The 17,216-nt window shown below is 42.3% G+C and overlaps 1 protein-coding gene across 1 annotated transcript in view; it reads left to right on the top strand.

Annotated features, from left to right (window-relative positions):
- The window catches only part of dst (dystonin), a 171,739-nt gene that overhangs the window by 137,507 nt on the left and 17,016 nt on the right, over nucleotides 1-17,216 (top strand). The window contains exons 70-81 of the mRNA XM_056292248.1: nucleotides 104-307; nucleotides 3,022-3,253; nucleotides 8,083-8,309; nucleotides 8,436-8,558; nucleotides 8,717-8,818; nucleotides 10,002-10,103; nucleotides 10,442-10,615; nucleotides 11,004-11,159; nucleotides 11,666-11,863; nucleotides 13,225-13,353; nucleotides 13,948-14,118; nucleotides 16,519-16,674. Coding sequence (XP_056148223.1) covers nucleotides 104-307; nucleotides 3,022-3,253; nucleotides 8,083-8,309; nucleotides 8,436-8,558; nucleotides 8,717-8,818; nucleotides 10,002-10,103; nucleotides 10,442-10,615; nucleotides 11,004-11,159; nucleotides 11,666-11,863; nucleotides 13,225-13,353; nucleotides 13,948-14,118; nucleotides 16,519-16,674 — 1,974 coding nt within the window. The remainder of the gene's footprint in view (nucleotides 1-103; nucleotides 308-3,021; nucleotides 3,254-8,082; nucleotides 8,310-8,435; nucleotides 8,559-8,716; nucleotides 8,819-10,001; nucleotides 10,104-10,441; nucleotides 10,616-11,003; nucleotides 11,160-11,665; nucleotides 11,864-13,224; nucleotides 13,354-13,947; nucleotides 14,119-16,518; nucleotides 16,675-17,216) is intronic.

The following is a 17,216-nucleotide window of genomic DNA, read 5'->3' as shown; positions in this document are numbered from 1 at the left end:
TCACTAAAACCTTTTTTTTTTAATTCAAAAACAACCTTTCTGCAACAGTAAGTAAAGAAAAAAAGTAACATACTGGTTCACTGACAATGTCAATCTGCTACAGCAAATGAGAGAGCTAATCGCCGAGCACAAGCCACATATTGACAAGATGAATAAGACGGGTCCCCAGCTACTGGAGCTGAGTCCAGTGGAAGGGGAGCCCATCAGAGAGAAGTACACAGTAACCGACCAGCTGTACACCCAGCTCAAAGCAGATGTCAAGCAGAGAGCTGCCACTCTGGACGAGGCCATCTCCAAATCCACACAGGTGAGACACACTTCTTTGGTCTCTGGAAATCTACTTGGGTCTTTCTTTCTTTCTTTTAGCTGGTGGTCATTTTCCTCAGTGAAAGTGACCTTATAACTGTATATGTGATTCCACTGGGGTGAACTACATCCCTCTTGAAGAGATTTTACAAGGTAATAATTGCATTTCACACTCCCAATTTTTTCACTGCAGTGAACTCAAACTGTGTCCATGGTGTTATTGATGCTTTTAAATCATTGATCCCTCCTCACTCCATTCATCTTAACATTTCAGACAAATATTACTTCCACAAGTTGCAAAGAAATGAAAATGGTATGAGACAAAAATGAAAGTATGATAGCTGTCCTTTGAAAATGAATTAATGATGTTAAGAGTTCAAGTAAGCCATGTCTGGTGCCACAAAAGCTAGCATGACTATTTTCTTAATGACATATGACTTTATATTTTTATATATATACAGTGCATCCGGAAAGTATTCACACCCCTTCACTTTCCCCACATTTTGTTATGTTACAGCCTTATTCCAAAATGGATTAAATTCCATTTTTTTCCTCATCATTCTACACACAATACCCCATAATGACAAAGCGAAAAAGGTTTTGTAGAAATTAATTAAAAATAAAAAAATTAAATATTGCATGTACATAAGTATTCACACCCTTTGCTATGACACTCAAAACTGAGTTCAGGTTCATCCTGTTTCCACTGATCATCCTTGAGATGTTTCTACATCTTGATTGGAGTCCACCTATAGTAAATTCAATTGATTGGACATGATTTGGAAAGGCACACACCTGTCCATATAAGGTCCCACTGTTGACAGTGCATGTCAGAGCAGAAACCAAGCCATGAAGTCAAAGGAATTGTCTGTGGACCTCCGAGACAGGATTGTATCAAGGCACAGATCTGGGGAAGGGTCCAAAAAAATGTCTACAGCTTTGAAGGTCCCGAAGAGCACAGTGGTCTCCGTCATTCGTAAATGGAAGAAGTTTGGATCCACCAGGACTCTTCCTAGAGCTGGCCGCCCAGCCAAACTGAGCAATCGGGGGAGAAGGGCCTTGGTCAGGGAGGTGACCAAGAACCCGATGGTCACTCTGACAGAGCTCCAGCATTCCTCTGTGGAGATGGGAGAACCTTCCAGAAGGACAACCATCTCTGCAGCACTCCACCAATCAGGCCTTTATGGTAGAGTGGCCAGACGGAAGCCTCTGCTCAGTAAAAGGCACATGACAGCCTGCTTGGAGTTTGCCAGAAAGCACCTAAAGGACTCTCAGACCATGAGAAACAAGATTCTCTGGTCTGATGAAACCAAGATTGAACTCTGACCTGAATGCCAAACGTCACGTCTGGAGGAAACCAGGCACCTCTCATCACCTTGCTAATACCATCCTTACAGTGAAGCGTGGTGGTGGCAGCATCATGCTGTGGGGATGTTCTCCAGCGGCAGGAACTGGGAGACTAGTCAGGATCGAGGGAAAGATGAATGGAGCAAAGTACAGAGAGATCCTTGATGAAAACCTGCTCCAGAGTGCTCAGGACCTCAGACTGGGGCGAAGGTTTACCTTTCAACACGACAACGACCCTAAGCACACAGCCAAGACAACGAAGGAGTGGCTTCGGGACAAGTCTGTGAATGTCCTTGAGTGGCCCAGCCAGAGCCCAGACTTGAACCCCATTGAACATCTCTGGAAAGACCTGAAAATAGCTGTGAAGCGACGCTCCCCATCTAACCTTACAGAGCTCGAGAGGATCTGCAGAGAAGAATGGGAGAAATACCCCAAATATAGGTGCGCCAAGCTTGTAGCTTCATACCCAAGAAGACTTGAGGCTGTAATCGCTGCCAAGGGTGCCTCAACCAAGTACTGAGTAAAGGGTGTGAATACTTATGTACATACACCCCCAACGACCATCGCCACTAAACATCGGATCACAAAGAGCCACGCATATCAATACCTCTGATAACGATGAGCGTTGCTAAACGTCGGAACACAAAGAGCAATGGACATCTATAGCGCTGATAACGACTCCAAAGAGGATAAATATCTGCGTTTCATCACCAGCCAGTCAGACTAGCTTGGTCTAGTTGGAAAGGCACGAACTGAGGAAGCCTCTTGGATGAGACGCGAAACGTCTTCACGGATATATACCAAGTCCAGTTGCACTTGATTCAACTCCTTTGGATGATTATGTACATGCAATATTTCAGTTTTTTATTTTTAATAAATTTGCAAAAATTTCTACAAAACCGTTTTTGCTTTGTCATTATGGGGTATTGTATATAGATTGATGAGAAAAAAAGGAATTTAATCCATTTTGGAAGAAGGCTGTAACATAACAAAATGTGGGGAAAGTGAAGAGGTGTGAATACTTTCCGGATGCACTATATTTTATATATATATATATGTGTGTGTGTGTGTGTGTGTATATATATATATATATATATATATATATATGTATATGTATGTATGTATGTATGTATGTATGTATGTATGTGTATGTATGTATGTATATGTGTATATGTGTGTATATATATATATATGACATGTGATTTTTTCAAAAGTCTTTTTTAAAGCAATATATCTTTTTGTGAGCCATATGTTATACAAATGTGTGTCAGAAGTGGTTATTTTCTCCACTTTTCTCTATTTGTAGATGTAAACCTGACCTGAAGTGTGTTTTTTTTTTCACTGTGTCCTTTTCCTTTGCTTTACCAGTTCCATGATAAGATTGACCCCATGCTGGAATCCCTGGAAAGAATTGCCGAGCGCCTTCGCCAGCCTCCCTCCATCTCGGTAGAGGTTGACAAGATAAGGGAGCAGATTGCTGAGAATAAAGCTGTCTATGTGGACTTGGAGAAACTGCAGCCCTCCTATGAGACCCTGAAGCAGCGAGGCGAAGAAATGATTGCACGGTCAGAAGGGGCAGACATGGACATTTCTGCCAAAGGTAAGACATATCATCTTGATTTTTGACTTGAATTCTTTAAGTTTTATTATTTATTATCATGTCAATTCAGAGAACGCCAGGAAAGGTTCTTTATAATATATGCACGGACGTGTCCATTTGCATGTGGACACACGTTGATCCTAGATGTGTGCGTATTTGTGAGTTCTCTTGAGTTAACAGTATTTTCATGTGTCCAGCCTTACAGCTGTGACCACACTAACAAGGACAAATTTGAAAACATCTTCTATTTTCTGTTTTGGGCTTCCATTTGCACTGAGCTGTTGTTTTCGATCATAAAAACATACATATTTTTTCAAAAACACTCAAAAGTGGGTAAATTTGAAAGCTATGGTGTTGTAGTGTGGATGGGGAAAATGGAGCTTTTTGTAAACGCTGCCATATGATTATCATGTCAGGTGGCCTGTGCATGCTACATAGAATAGACTTAAACCTGTAGTGTGGAGGTTTTGTCACCCGCTTCTGGCAGTGACAGTAATTACTTCACTTCTTTCAGCACTCTCCAACAAGGAAAAGCTACACCTATGGATATCAGTGTTTGTCCTTGCCGCTGATCACGTTTTTTTTTTTTTTTTTTTTTTTTTACTTTAATCCTTCCTCTGAACGCAGAGTTCCTTTTCTCTCGAGAGCATCAGAAACTTTTCTTGGATGCTTCTTAGGTTTTTCCACCATTGTTCCCACACCCAGAAGCTTTCTGGCAGAAAGCCCTGATGGCACGCCAGTCAGAGGCATGCGAACGCTTTTGTCACACGGAAGTTCAGTTCTGGCAAAACAGTCATTGCTGATTGATGAAAAACGCATCACTTTGCATCACCTCTCGTGCACCAGCGCGGGAATGCAGCACAGGAATGTCGCCACCGACACCAGACTTAAAACTCTGGTATACTGCAGAATACAGATGGGCTTGATCATCATTGTGTGAACTCATTTGGCAAGGGCTTGAATGTCACAGACACTCATTTATATGTAAAAGTCCCGCATTCTAGCTTTAAGCTTTTTTTCTTCTAATTTAGTGTTTCAGTATGGATGGCAAACTTTTCAAAAACGATCTAAAAACACTAGTGTAGATTGAAAAATCACAACCCATTTGACATGAAAACTGAATTTTCCAATTTCTCCAGATTATTGTGGACTTGGCCTAAAGAAGAAAATAGCTTTGGATATGTTTGTGCTGAGCACTGTAAGCTTGTGCTGAAAACTCTTATTAATGTTTGGTTTTCTTCATGAGCTTTGTTTATTAATTTTTGATGACATTTTTCATAAGAAGGGTCAGATAAATTTGAAATATACAAAAGAAGGTCGTCCACATAAAGAGAGACCCTCTGTTCTGTGCCATTCATGGTTACCCCAGTGATGCTGGGGTTAGAGCGAAGCGCAATGGCGAGGGGCTCAATAGTGACGGTAAACTGCAGGGGGCTCAAAGGGCAACCTTGTCTGGTGGACATATGGAGAGGAAAGTATTCTAACTGAGTATTATTTGTTCTATCCGAGGCTTGAGGAGAGGAATAGAACAGTTTAACCCAGGTAATAAATTTTTTGCCAAGTTTAATTTATCTAGAGTATGAAAGAGATCGCCCCATTTCACGTGATCACAATCGTTCTTGGCATCCAATGCTTCTAGAGCAGTGAAGGTAGATGGATTATAAATTGTACTGAATAACAGTCTTAGATTAAAAAAGCAATGTCTATTTCTAATGAAACTTGTTTGATCAGAGGAGATGAATGATGGAAGTGTAGAGTCAAGGCACAAAGATAAGAGTTTGGATAGTAATTTAAAGTCTACATTCAGCAGGCTGATGGGACAAAACGAGGTACAGGACAGAGGGTCCTTATTCTTTTTTAAAATAAGGGAGATTAAGGCATGGGTGAAGGTCTGGGGCAATTTAAGAGATTCAAGTCATTCATTAAACATATCAATTAAGATGGGGGCTAATTTATGTAAAAACTTCTTATAGTACTCGTCAGGATAGCCATCTGGTCCTGTACATTTAATACATTGTATGGAATTAGCTGCTGTAGTGAGTTCTTCAACAGTAAGTTTTCTTTCCAAATCATCGACAAAATCAGCGTGAATGGTGGGGATATCAAGTGAATTAAAGAAACTAACCAAATGCGAAGAATCAGCTGTGTTTTCAGAAGTATACACCAATGAGTAAAAATCTTTAAACTCATCATTAATTTTCTTAGGATCAATTGTTAAGCCTGAAGTTCAAATTTGGTGAGATGATGATGTCTGTCACGGCTGATAGGCTAACAATCTGCTGGCCTTATCCCCATGCTTGTAATAAGTATATCTGGATTTCAGTAGCATTTCCGATGTATGATCCGTAGCTAAAACCTCAAACTCGGCCTGTAAGGAGAGGCGCTGCTTATATAGATCTGGAGAAGGAGAGGTGGCATAAATTGTGTCCAGCTGTGCAGTGTTTTGTTAATTCAATAAGTTTTTCCCTCTTAATTTTCCTCTCAAAACAACTGTAAGACATTATTTCACCTCTGATATACACCTTCAGAATCTCCCATAACACTGACGCGGACACATCGGGAGTCTTATTTACACTAAAAAGCAATCTGTTTGCTTTGAAATAAATTCCACAAAGTCCTCATTTGAAAGTAAATGCTTGTTGAAACGCCTTGGAGCACGGTTATTATCAGATCCTTTAAATATATATTCATACTTGGGCATCTTAAGATATAACTATTGCATTACATGAAATTGACTTTACCGATGGGAGAATGCTATTATAAAAAAAAAACCCATCTATATGAGTAAGAGTGTCATGGACGTAACAGTTCCGGTTGGAGGAGTGGTCCTGTTTACAATCCAGCCAATAGTTGAAATCCCCTCCTAAAATAAGGAAATGTGAGCATATATCTGGTAGAGTGGAAAAGAAAGTTTAAAAAAGCCATCATCACCCCAGTCTGGGCCATAAATATTAACAAGACGCACTGGAGTGTTTTACATTTTACCACTTACAATTAAGTACCTACCGTTTAGATCTGCAATCCCATTTGAACATACAAAAGGAACTGACTAGTGCAATATAATAACTACTCCTCTAGATTTACCCTGAAATAAAGAACAGTAAGGATGGCCAAGCCAACTACTTGTAAATCTGGTCTGATCAGAAACTCTAAGATAAGTTTCTTGTAGATGAATTACCTGGGCACCCAAGTGTTGGAGATGATGCAGTACTTTGCTACACTTAACAGGATTACTAAGGCCTCTACAATCCCAGCTACAAAATTTTAGCCCACTTCCATCTTGCTGTGTTATTTTAAGTGAAACCATAGCAACATCTTAAGAAGCAAGGAATGAAGCCCAATTATAGACACACTCATGGATAACTATCTAATGAATGTATTACATGTTACCAAGCAGACACAAAAAACAAACAAAAACACAAACTAGAACAACCCTTTGTGGTAAACAAATCACTTTATCCCTTCCATAGCCATCACCATCATAGTCAACTCATATAACCTACAGCTACCCCACCAGAGAACTGTGTTGGTATCAAATGATTGTAAACGTACAAAATTAACAGAACCTTGGTAACAGGATACCAATAGATTGCCAAGTTAAGGAAGTCATCCGTTAGTATCGAAGGCAACAATGACATAGCGGGATATGTAGTCCAGGTCAAGGTAAACAAGCAAGTGTAGGCTAGGTTAGCCAGCTCTGCTAGCACACCCGTGTCTCTTCACACATTACTTGGAGTGACTGCTTTCTTGAAGGTTTTGTTGATAAACTTACCTGGCAGTGGCAGGATCTTCAAACCGCTGTGTGTGTCTCCACTCGCCAGGGTGATTCTGAGCACTACCGGGTACAGCAGCCCAAACTTGATGCCCAAACATGAATGGAGCTGATGCTTAACATTGCCAGAAACAGTCTGATTTTTAGCGACAGTGGACACGTAGTCAGCAAAGATGGAAATGGTCTTACCCCAGTAGAAGAGAAGAAGAGAGTTTCCCAGCCTGACGTAGAATCTTATTGCGAATGTGAAAGTAGTGTAATCTTACAACAAATCGTTGGAGTGCATCTCCCTCTTTGGGCTTGTCCCGCAGTGTATGATGGGCTGTCCGGGTGAAGTATATTTCTTCTAGTAGTTGGGCGATCAACTCCCTCCAACCCCTCCAGTAGGCCCACCAACTGAATATTATTTTTTCTGGATCTCCCCTCCAGGTCCTCGCATCCGTCATCCAGATGTTTAACTTGAGCTGCCAGCTTGCTAACTGTAGCCTCCAACTCCATTATCTGGCCGCTATGGTCTGTAGCTGCTTGCTCAAGCTCTAGCATAGTTTGCCCGTGTTGCTCGACCTTTTCTTGTAATGGTTCTATCGACTCTTACTTCTTTTCGGACAGAGGAAATCTCTGAGCGGAGACTGGAAGACAAAGAGTCAGTTTTACCAAAGATGTCAGCTTTCAGGGAGTCCGTCATAGTTTTCAAAGGTTTGGCATTGAGTGTGTTATCAGTATTAGCCTCAACCACCTGTTGAGTAGCTGGTTCAGGAAAAGGCGAGGCTTTGTTGTAACCTCTTCTTGGTGGTTTGGATTTTAGATGAGCAGAAGACATTTTGGTCGTTTTGGTTTATAAAAGTCACATACAACCAATTTTAAGTATATGTTCCATGTTTTCTAACTATAAATGACCAGAACTGTGCAGGAAATTATTAAATTAAGTCACATTCCCAGGAGCAACAGAGAAATGTGTCTTAACTCCTTGGCGCTCTTCAAATCCTCTTAATTTTTAAAGAAAAACAAAATCTTACATATGTCCTCAAGATAATTAACATTGCTCTGTTTCCCCAAGCTGTACAAGACAAACTGGACCAGATGGTGTTCATCTGGAACGACATCCAGGCCTTGCTGGAGGAACGGGAGGCTAAGCTCCTGGATGTGATGGACCTGGCAGACAAGTTCTGGTGTGACCACTGCGCCCTGATCGCCACCATCAAAGACAGCCAGGACCTGCTGAAAGAGCTGGAGGAGCCAGGAGTCGATCCTTCGGTGGTCAAACAGCAACAGGAGTTTGTGGAGGTGAGAGAGAAAGCCTCACCTAAATCGACTCAATTAGCCCAATTGCTGGTGATTGGTAGTGACAGAACACATAAACTATTGTTTATTCTAAGGGTAAGATGTGTTTGGTTTTTTTTTTCCTACCAGGGGTTCAAAGAAGAAATAGATGGACTGCAGGAAGAGCTTGATGTGGTCCAGAACCTGGGGGCTGAGCTTATGACTGCCTGTGGGGAGCCTGATAAACCTGTGATGAAGAAAAGCCTCGATGAGGTAATAACTTACCAGCTGCGTCCTACACAACATTTCTTTTTCTTACAGTGGTCTGCGGATACCGTTGATTGAACAGTAGAGATTTCACTTGTGAATATTTTGGAGTGAATGTTCAGGCAGTGGGAGTGCTATGAGGTGTTCCTACAATGATTTTCCAGGTGAACACAGTGTGGGAAAGTCTGAATAAAACATGGAAGGAGCGGGGAGAGAGGCTAGAAGAAGCCATGCAGACTGCTGTACAGTTCCAGGATGGCCTACAGGTACTTGTGTTACTGTCTGATTGCGTTTAGTTTGAAGCACGCAGACGTGGTCCCAATTACTACTAGAGGCACTTAAAGATACAACAAGAAGTGCTGTGTGGCTTTGGGGGTTTTGGTGCCTTTGAAAGGGTTAAAGTTCTCCTTCTAAACTTAGTTCAGATCCCACAACTCCTCATAAAACACAGTTCTTCTTTTCTGTTTTTCTCACTTGTGTTTTCTTGCATAATTAATAAGATAATTGTCAGTAGAAAGAAATCAATTTGCAGCTTAAACTATGGTTAACTGCACAGATCAAAGTTTTGAATAATGAAACTTTGTAATGTTTTATTGCTGTTAATATGACATTTTACGAAAGAGCTGTTTCATCATGAAGCTCTAAACATCAGCCACGGTGGATGCTATATTTGTACCAAACTTTGGCTGGTGTTTGTAAAATGTTTCTAAGATCTTTTCATGATGTTAAACTAAACAGCTCTCATACTCAAAGCTGGTCCAGTTATACTGATGTGAGGGATCACATTTGCAGTCCTCCAGAATTTTTCCGTCTTACTGTGCATGTCTTTCTATGATGTTGACTGTTCAGATTTACGTCACAAGAACTGGTAGAATACATACATGTTAAGGTGATGATTGTGGGGCATCTGGATGGTGTGGTGGTCTATTCCGTTGCCTACCAACATGGGGATCGCCAGATCCAGTCTCCATGTTGCCTCCGGCTTGGTTGGGTGTCCCTATGGACACGATTGGCCGTGTCTGCGGGTGGAAAGCCAGATGTGGGTATGTGTCCTGGTCGCTGCATGAGCACCTCCTCTGGTCGGTAGTGGCGCCTGTTTGGGGGGGAGGGGGAACTGGGGGGAATAGCGTGATCCTCCCACGCGCTACATCCCCCTGGTGAAACTTCTCACTGTCAGGTGAAAAGAAGTGGCTGGCGACTCCACATGTATCGGAGGAGACATGTGGTAGACTGCAGCCCTTCCCGTATCGGCAGAGGGGGTGGAGCAGTGACCAGGATGGCTCAGACGAGTGGGGTAATTGGCCAAGTACGATTGGGGAGAAAAGGGGGGAACTTAAAAAAAAAAGAAGAAAAAAAAAAGATAATGATAGTGAAATCTGATTCTCTGTGCACCCAGCATTGTGGCATTGTGTACCCTCAGTGACAATGGTCTCATCCTCTCATACACAGGGTATGTTTGACTGGGTGGATATACTGGAGGGCAAACTGGAATCCATGTCACCCGTGGGCACAGACCTGGAAACTGTCAAGCAGCAGATAGTAGAACTGAAGGTATGGTGTTCGGTTTCTGTCTTGATGAATGTCTCATCCATTCAGACAGCAGCAGAGAGTCTCTGATGCTGAAAATACGAGATTTCAATTATTTTTTTTTCTTATACTGACTCATCCACAACCACACTAGGTGTAATAACCAACTGTGTTTGTGCACATGACCTACCCTCTTTGACCTGTGCTGTACTGTAGACATATAATACATCTATGGCTGAATACAAAAGACACCTTTGCTTTGATAAAAAGGGAAAAGAAACGGTTGTGTCAGGTGTATTGTCCGTATTGCTTTGTGCTACTGTTGCCTTATTGACTTGACGATTGGCGTGTTTTGCCGTCAGGAGTTCAAAGTGGAGGCGTACCAGCTGCAGATCGAGATGGAGCGTCTCAGTCACCAGGCGGGCCTCCTACTGAAGAAGGTGGTGGAGGAGGGTGACCGCTGTGCAATCCAGGAGCCCATGTCTGAGCTTAAGATGCTGTGGGACAGCTTGGATGAGAAGATTATTAACAGACAGGTCAGAGGCTGAGACTTGTTAAGGATATTAATGAGTTTCCTGTGTGTCCTCCATCAGAGATCCATCACTGGAACAAAGCAACACCTGCTCACGGTGAAAAAATGTCTGTATGAAAAGAAATCACATTAAAGGTTCCTGTTTAGGTCGGGAGTCATTGTCAGACTTGTTTACATAAGAGTTATGTTCTTGGTAATAGAAGCATTTTTAAAACCTTACCCTAACATCCCTAAAAATCCATGTAGTATTATTTCTCAAAAATAGATACAAATATTGAATCTGTGATAAACAAGATTCATACGTTTAGATGCTGTGCCCTTTGTTATCTTACACATTAAGGGTTTTAATTGTACGGCGTTTCTAATGTTTTAATTTGTCCTGATTTGTCCAGCACAAACTAGAAGGAGGCCTGCTGGCTTTGGGACAGTTCCAGCACGCGCTGGATGAGCTTCTGGCATGGATGACCCATACCGAGGAGCTGCTCAACGAACAGAGAAAGGCTGGAGGAGATCCCAAAGCCATTGAGATCGAGCTTGCCAAGCACCATGTACGACAGATCTCTCCATCATGGTGTTCTATGTTTTCTACAAACTAGGATAAACAGGAGAATTTCAGTAGACAACCTTTTGACCCTTCACTCTAATTAGATTAGCAGCAGATCATCAGCGGACTCTTAATGCTATTCCACCGTAAACTTGCACAGTGCTGTCATCCCAACCGCAGCATAAACAGCACTTAGAAAACAGTGTTAGAAGGTTACAGAAATATGTACTTAACACATACACTTTTCAAATAAGTTTGATGTATAACTGTAGCTCCTAAAAAGGTAGAAACGATGCATCACATTAAAGTATTCTACTGTCTTATTGTTTATTCTGATACAATCGTTTGCTGACGGTAACATATGTATAACTGTAGATAAACCCCAAACTGCTTAGGATGCACACTGACTTTTTTATCTTGAAACTAGCCACTGTAGTTTTGGTTTGGTCCTGTGTCTTTCTCACCCACTTGGCCTTATGCTCACCATTTCTGGCTGCTGTGTTTCTCTAGGTTCTCCAGAATGATGTGTTTGCTCATAAGACCACGGTGGAGACGGTGAACAAGGCTGGTAGTGACCTGGTTCAATCCAGTGCTGGAGAAGAAGCTGCCAGTCTGCAGAGCAAACTGGAGAATCTCAACCAGCGATGGAAGACCATCTTGGAGAAGACAGAGCAGAGAAAACAGCAACTGGAAAGTGTCCTGCTCCAGGTATTTATCAACATCGCGTTAAACATAACTTAACCAAAAATAAACGTGTTCAACTAATATCTGTCATTACTGTCTAAAGAACGTAGCCAGGCCGTCCGGGTAGCGTAGCCGTCTATTCTGCTGCCTACCAACACGGGGTGATGTCAGACGAAACCGTGCAACTGTACGTCAGAATCTACCAAGGGAATGCGTTCGCCATTCAGGTTTCAAGTTGTGCAGCGTGTGATTGAGTGCGGCAGGTTTTTTTTCCACCATATTGTTCATGGGAAATCTGAGGCAGTTGCACTCTATATGTACAGAACAAACAACTCAGATTTTTGTATCAAGATTACTGTTATGGGTGTCCGGGTAGCATAGCGGTCTATTCTGTTGCCTATCAACATGGGGATCGGCGGTTCGAGTCCCCATGTTACCTCCGGCTTGGTGGGGCGTCCCTGTGTCAGAGGAGACATGTGGTAGTCTGCAGCCCTCCCCGGATTGGCAGAGGGGGTGGAGCAGAGACTGGGATGGCTCAGAAGAGTGGGGTAATTTGCCAGGTATAATTGGGGAGAAAAAGGGGGGAACCCCCCCCCCAAAAAAAAAACCTAGCTGAAGGCCTACGTATAATTTTTTAATAAAGATATGATTGATTATTTTCGCTCCAGGAGTGTTAGTTTGTTCTTCAGAGCTATAAATGTCCTTAGAAGAGTGGTTCCTGTCTGCTCCCATCTCATTCCTGTCCTAGCCCTTGGACTTTCTATTCATAACTTTGACATTTAAGGGTATGAGGGCTTCTTGATGTGAGGGGGATGTGAGGAATGCAAACACTAAGGATGTGGATTGTCTCTCACAAGTTGAGCAAGTCTTAGGAGGAACGCTTGACAAGATGTCTCGGAAATCATCCCACAAAAAGGCAAAGTGCCAAATGCAGTGTCCTCAGGTTCAGTCTGCCTTGCCAAAGTACGCTGTCCACTCGAAGAGGGTTTCACTTTAGTATTCAGCGAATTACAATAGCATGATTCGAAGAATTTTTTTGTTATGTGTTGAGTAGATACCGTAGCTGTTTTATAAGAGTTTTGCTCTATACATTGGCAGTGGGAAAAGTGAAAACACAAAAGAAGACATGTACACCGTGGGTGAAGGGTGAAAAGTCACACTGCTTTTCTGATTTTCCATTGGACACTCATCTGTTAGCATTCAAAACTTTCTTCACGCTGTAGAATAGATGGACCTCTCGTGGTAATGAAATGAAATAAGGAATGGTAGAGGAAAGGAAGCGGTGAAGAATTAATAACTGAAAACATCCTCCCCTTTCAGCCCGCGGGTCTTGATAATGGATGGCTGACAGCTTTTGTCCTGACTCAGGTTGTATTGTGTTGTAGGCCCAAGGTTTCCATGGTGAGATAGAAGATATGCAGCAATGGCTGAAAGACACAGAACGTCAGCTGTTGGCATCAAAGGCTGTGGGAGGCTTACCAGACACGGCCCGGGAGCAGCTTACCGCCCATCTGGTATGTGTTTAACAATATGAAAGGCTGCATGCAGATGGCAGGCTTGTAAGGGCCCAACTATGTCTTTTCTGTGTTTTATCTGAAGTGTGAAAATTAAATGACACTCCAAAATGCACGACTGTGTCACTTAAAGTGTTTCTAATTGGTTTAGCCCAGGCTGCCCAAAATGTATGGGGGAAAGTGTTTTTCTCTTTGTTTTCCTTTACTCTAATAGGGAAACCCCTCTCACACTCAACATTCCCTTGGGGAATAATAACCATAACCTAGCCTATCATGCAAATGAAAACAGGGAAGAATTGAAAATATGTATAGATGTAGAGTATAATCTTGGATTTTAGAACTTGACCATATTCAGGGAAAATGCTTGTGTGTGCCTGCCTCACTTCATTCATTTATCCATTTTAGGACTAGAATTTGAATATCACTAAATAAATGTTTTCTTCAAAACAGAACACACGGACAATAACTTGCCAATGTCAGTTGTTCAAGCAAAGTTTGTGTATAAGTTATGTGAGGTACTCACGGTCTCTGGGGCATTTCACAAGGACCCTGCTGGAGCATCGCTCTCATCTCACTGTGTCACATTCCTCACAGGAGTTGTGCTCCACCTTTGAGGCGAAGGAGGAGCTGTATCAGATGCTGATGAGTAAGGGTCAACAGCTGCTCACCATGACCCCTGAGTGCCCGGAGAGCAACACGGAGCAGGACCTCGCAAACCTGAGGGAGAAATGGGAAGCTGTGCAGGCAAAGGTTGCTGAGAAAAAGGTACAATGCCATCAGATATGCATTGGGAATACACTGAATGGATTTTGTAACACCACAGGGGATTATTTATAATGTCGGCTTTTCGACACATTGAGAAACTGCTGACATGCCACTTGGCAAGACCTCTGTATTTGTAAGCCTCTGAAACCAGTATTGGTACTGAATGGTTTAGAGCAGAGACAGCTGTATGGATGTGGTTACAGACTAGTCACCGAGTCAGCCTGGAGCAAGAGTGGGCTAATAAATGGAGCATTCACCTGAAACTATAATTATTTCAAACCAGACTACACGATCAGTCGTGCCTCCATGTTTCCTGTTCAGAATACTATCTAAAGCTGTTTTTTGTTGATAAGAAAAATAAGCTAGTCACTCGTGACTGTTTTTATAGTCATTTGTGACTTGTGACTATCTTTTTATAGTAGCTTTTTATACATGTATATATGGTATATATGTGTGGGTGTATTTATTAACTATTTAGCTGAAGTAGATAGTATGCCATACCATACCATATCAGTATTCTTGCCAGTGAGCCAGTAATACACGATTCAAACGCGTGTGTAGTCGTACAGCAACTTCTGATAAGCATGAGTTTATGAATGTCAGTACTAGTACCACAACAACAGTACAGTTCTTTGTTTTTGTAGACGGTACTCTGCATGAGCAATAATACACAAGGGAAATATAAGCCATCAGTCTTGTAATGGTTGTAATGTCATTTAGTCAACATTTACCGTAATGTGATGAGGCTGTTGCACCGGTCTTCCCATTTCCACTCGGGTGGCGGAAGCATAATGCACGTTTTTTTTTTTACTGGTGCACATTTCACTCATTCAATTAAAAGCTCATCTCCAGAGATGCTAACTTCCTCTGTCTTTATATAGACGTTATGCTCGTATCAGCTGCAGTATTGTCATTATGATCACTGCCTACTGTTGTGGCAACCAAACAGTCTGCAAGCCACCGAGTGCATGAGACTCATGATGTTATGATTCTCTTTGACCTTTGTATAACCAAAGTGTACATCCAGTCATTGCAGACAGGATGAGGAACACACACATCATCATTATACACAGAGACACCAAGGATAACTAGAGGCGTGCAGATCTCTGCCAGTCGTATGTAGCTCCCCTTCTCCGTTGTTCGAACTTGACTACAACCCCCCCCCCCGCCTACCGGGAGAAAGGAAATACAGGGACACAGACAGAAAAAGTAGGGATTTTCCTGTCATTATAAGACTTTTGTGTAGTGCCCAAGTCAGTTGAACAGGAAATATGGAAAAAAAACATTGTTAATATGTAGCGCTCAAGCTAAAAAATCATCCCAATAAAACATTTTGCCTGTCTGTGTGGACAGCCTGTCAGTGTGTGGATGTGCCTGTCAGTGTGTGGATGTGCCTGTCAGTGTGTGGATGTGCCTGTCATTGTGTGGATGTGCCTGTCAGTGTGTGGACAGCCTGTCAGTGTGTGGATGTGCCTGTCAGTGTGTGGACAGCCTGTCAGTCTGTGGATGTGCAGTCTCCTAGGTGGATGCTTGCATGAATGCGACCAAGTCTGACATGAAATGACAGAGATCAGGCTGTCATAATTTCAAAGCCCTTATTAAAAGAATTCAGATGTGTTTAACCGTCGTGGTTTTCATGATATAAAATGAATGAAGGTGAACGGCTGCTCTGCTGAGTGACTTTCATTCATAAAACAGTAAGAAAACAGCTCAGCCATGGGGGATGTGTTATTGTAGCTACTGAGATGATTTCCAGCTGTGGCTGTGATTAATCCTACTCTTAAACTGTATTTTTATAGCAGAGTTTTAACATTGGAGACTATGGCACTTCTGCGTGGCGGCGAGGTGAATGAGGTGAATTGCTGTTGGGTCATCAGTGTTTCCCCAGTTCTGCTGTGCTGAGGTCAGCAGTGAATGATTTGCTGGATTACGAAATATGATTGGCTTCTCATTTATTTTCAAGACTCATACCCGAATACATAATGTTTTGGTTCTGACACTGTCGCTGCCCCATCTGACTCAACCTTAGATGTGAGTTGCACATGTGCACAGTTGATTTAGATCGGGCAGTGACAGAGGGCGGTGTTGGTCGAGCGAGTTAGACAGTGAATTGAGAGAGGGAGTGGTGAAAGGGAGAACAAACGTTTTTCGAAGGTTTTGAATCACTGCAGCAACGAGAGGCTCTTCATTCAGTCATAACTGTGCGCAAAAGATTTTAGGCTGATAGGTCCAGCAGTTTGCAAGATCAGCCATGGACGGACACACACACACACACACACACACACACACACACACACACGTGTGCGACCAAACGCATAATCCCTTCCAGGCTACCGCCTGGCGGAGATAATAAAATGTGGAGGCAAGACTGATGCTCCTGTATCTGTTCTTTCTCTGTAGGTTAAACTGGAGGAAGCCTTGACCATGGCCACAGATTTCCACAACTCCCTGCAGGACTTCATCAACTGGCTCACTCAAGCCGAGCAGACGCTGACTATGGTTTCTCCAGCTTCCCTCATACTGGAAACCATTATGTTTCAGATAGATGAACACAAGGTAATGTTTAAATAGACTCCTTCCTGTATTATCCAAGTGATGATGTAAAGATTCCCAGAGAAGGGCTCTGTGGAGAAAGCTAGTGCTGAAGTCTGAACCAGGCATTTCAACAATGTCTGTAAGAATATATAGTGGGTGCTCATTTACAAAAATGACCTTATCCAAAGTAATTTTTTCATTCATAAGCCGATTTGGTCAGAAGACTTCAGTTCCTGAAAGACCAGGTAAATTCCAATATTAGATATTTGCAAAGTATCTCACATATTACATTTGTTCAGCTACACTAAGAATGTTATATTTCTATTTCAATATATGATCCAGTTCTTCAGCAATAATTTTGGACATGGCCGGAAAACTGTTTTATTGACATGTTGCTCATGATACCAGTGTGCCGTGGAAATGGTGGGGTTATGTTTGCCAAGTCCCTATTCTGCTTTGTCAACTGACCAACAATGGCATAATGAGTCCATCTGTTTTGTCATTCAGTACAAAGCTCACTGGCACATTAGCATGTGAATTACATCAGTGCTTTCATCCAGTCA

Source organism: Lampris incognitus, chromosome 13 (genome assembly GCF_029633865.1).
Source record: "Lampris incognitus isolate fLamInc1 chromosome 13, fLamInc1.hap2, whole genome shotgun sequence".
NCBI lineage: Eukaryota > Metazoa > Chordata > Actinopteri > Lampriformes > Lampridae > Lampris > Lampris incognitus.
The sequence above is the reverse complement of the archived record's forward strand: the minus strand, read 5'-3'. Positions and strand labels throughout refer to the sequence as shown.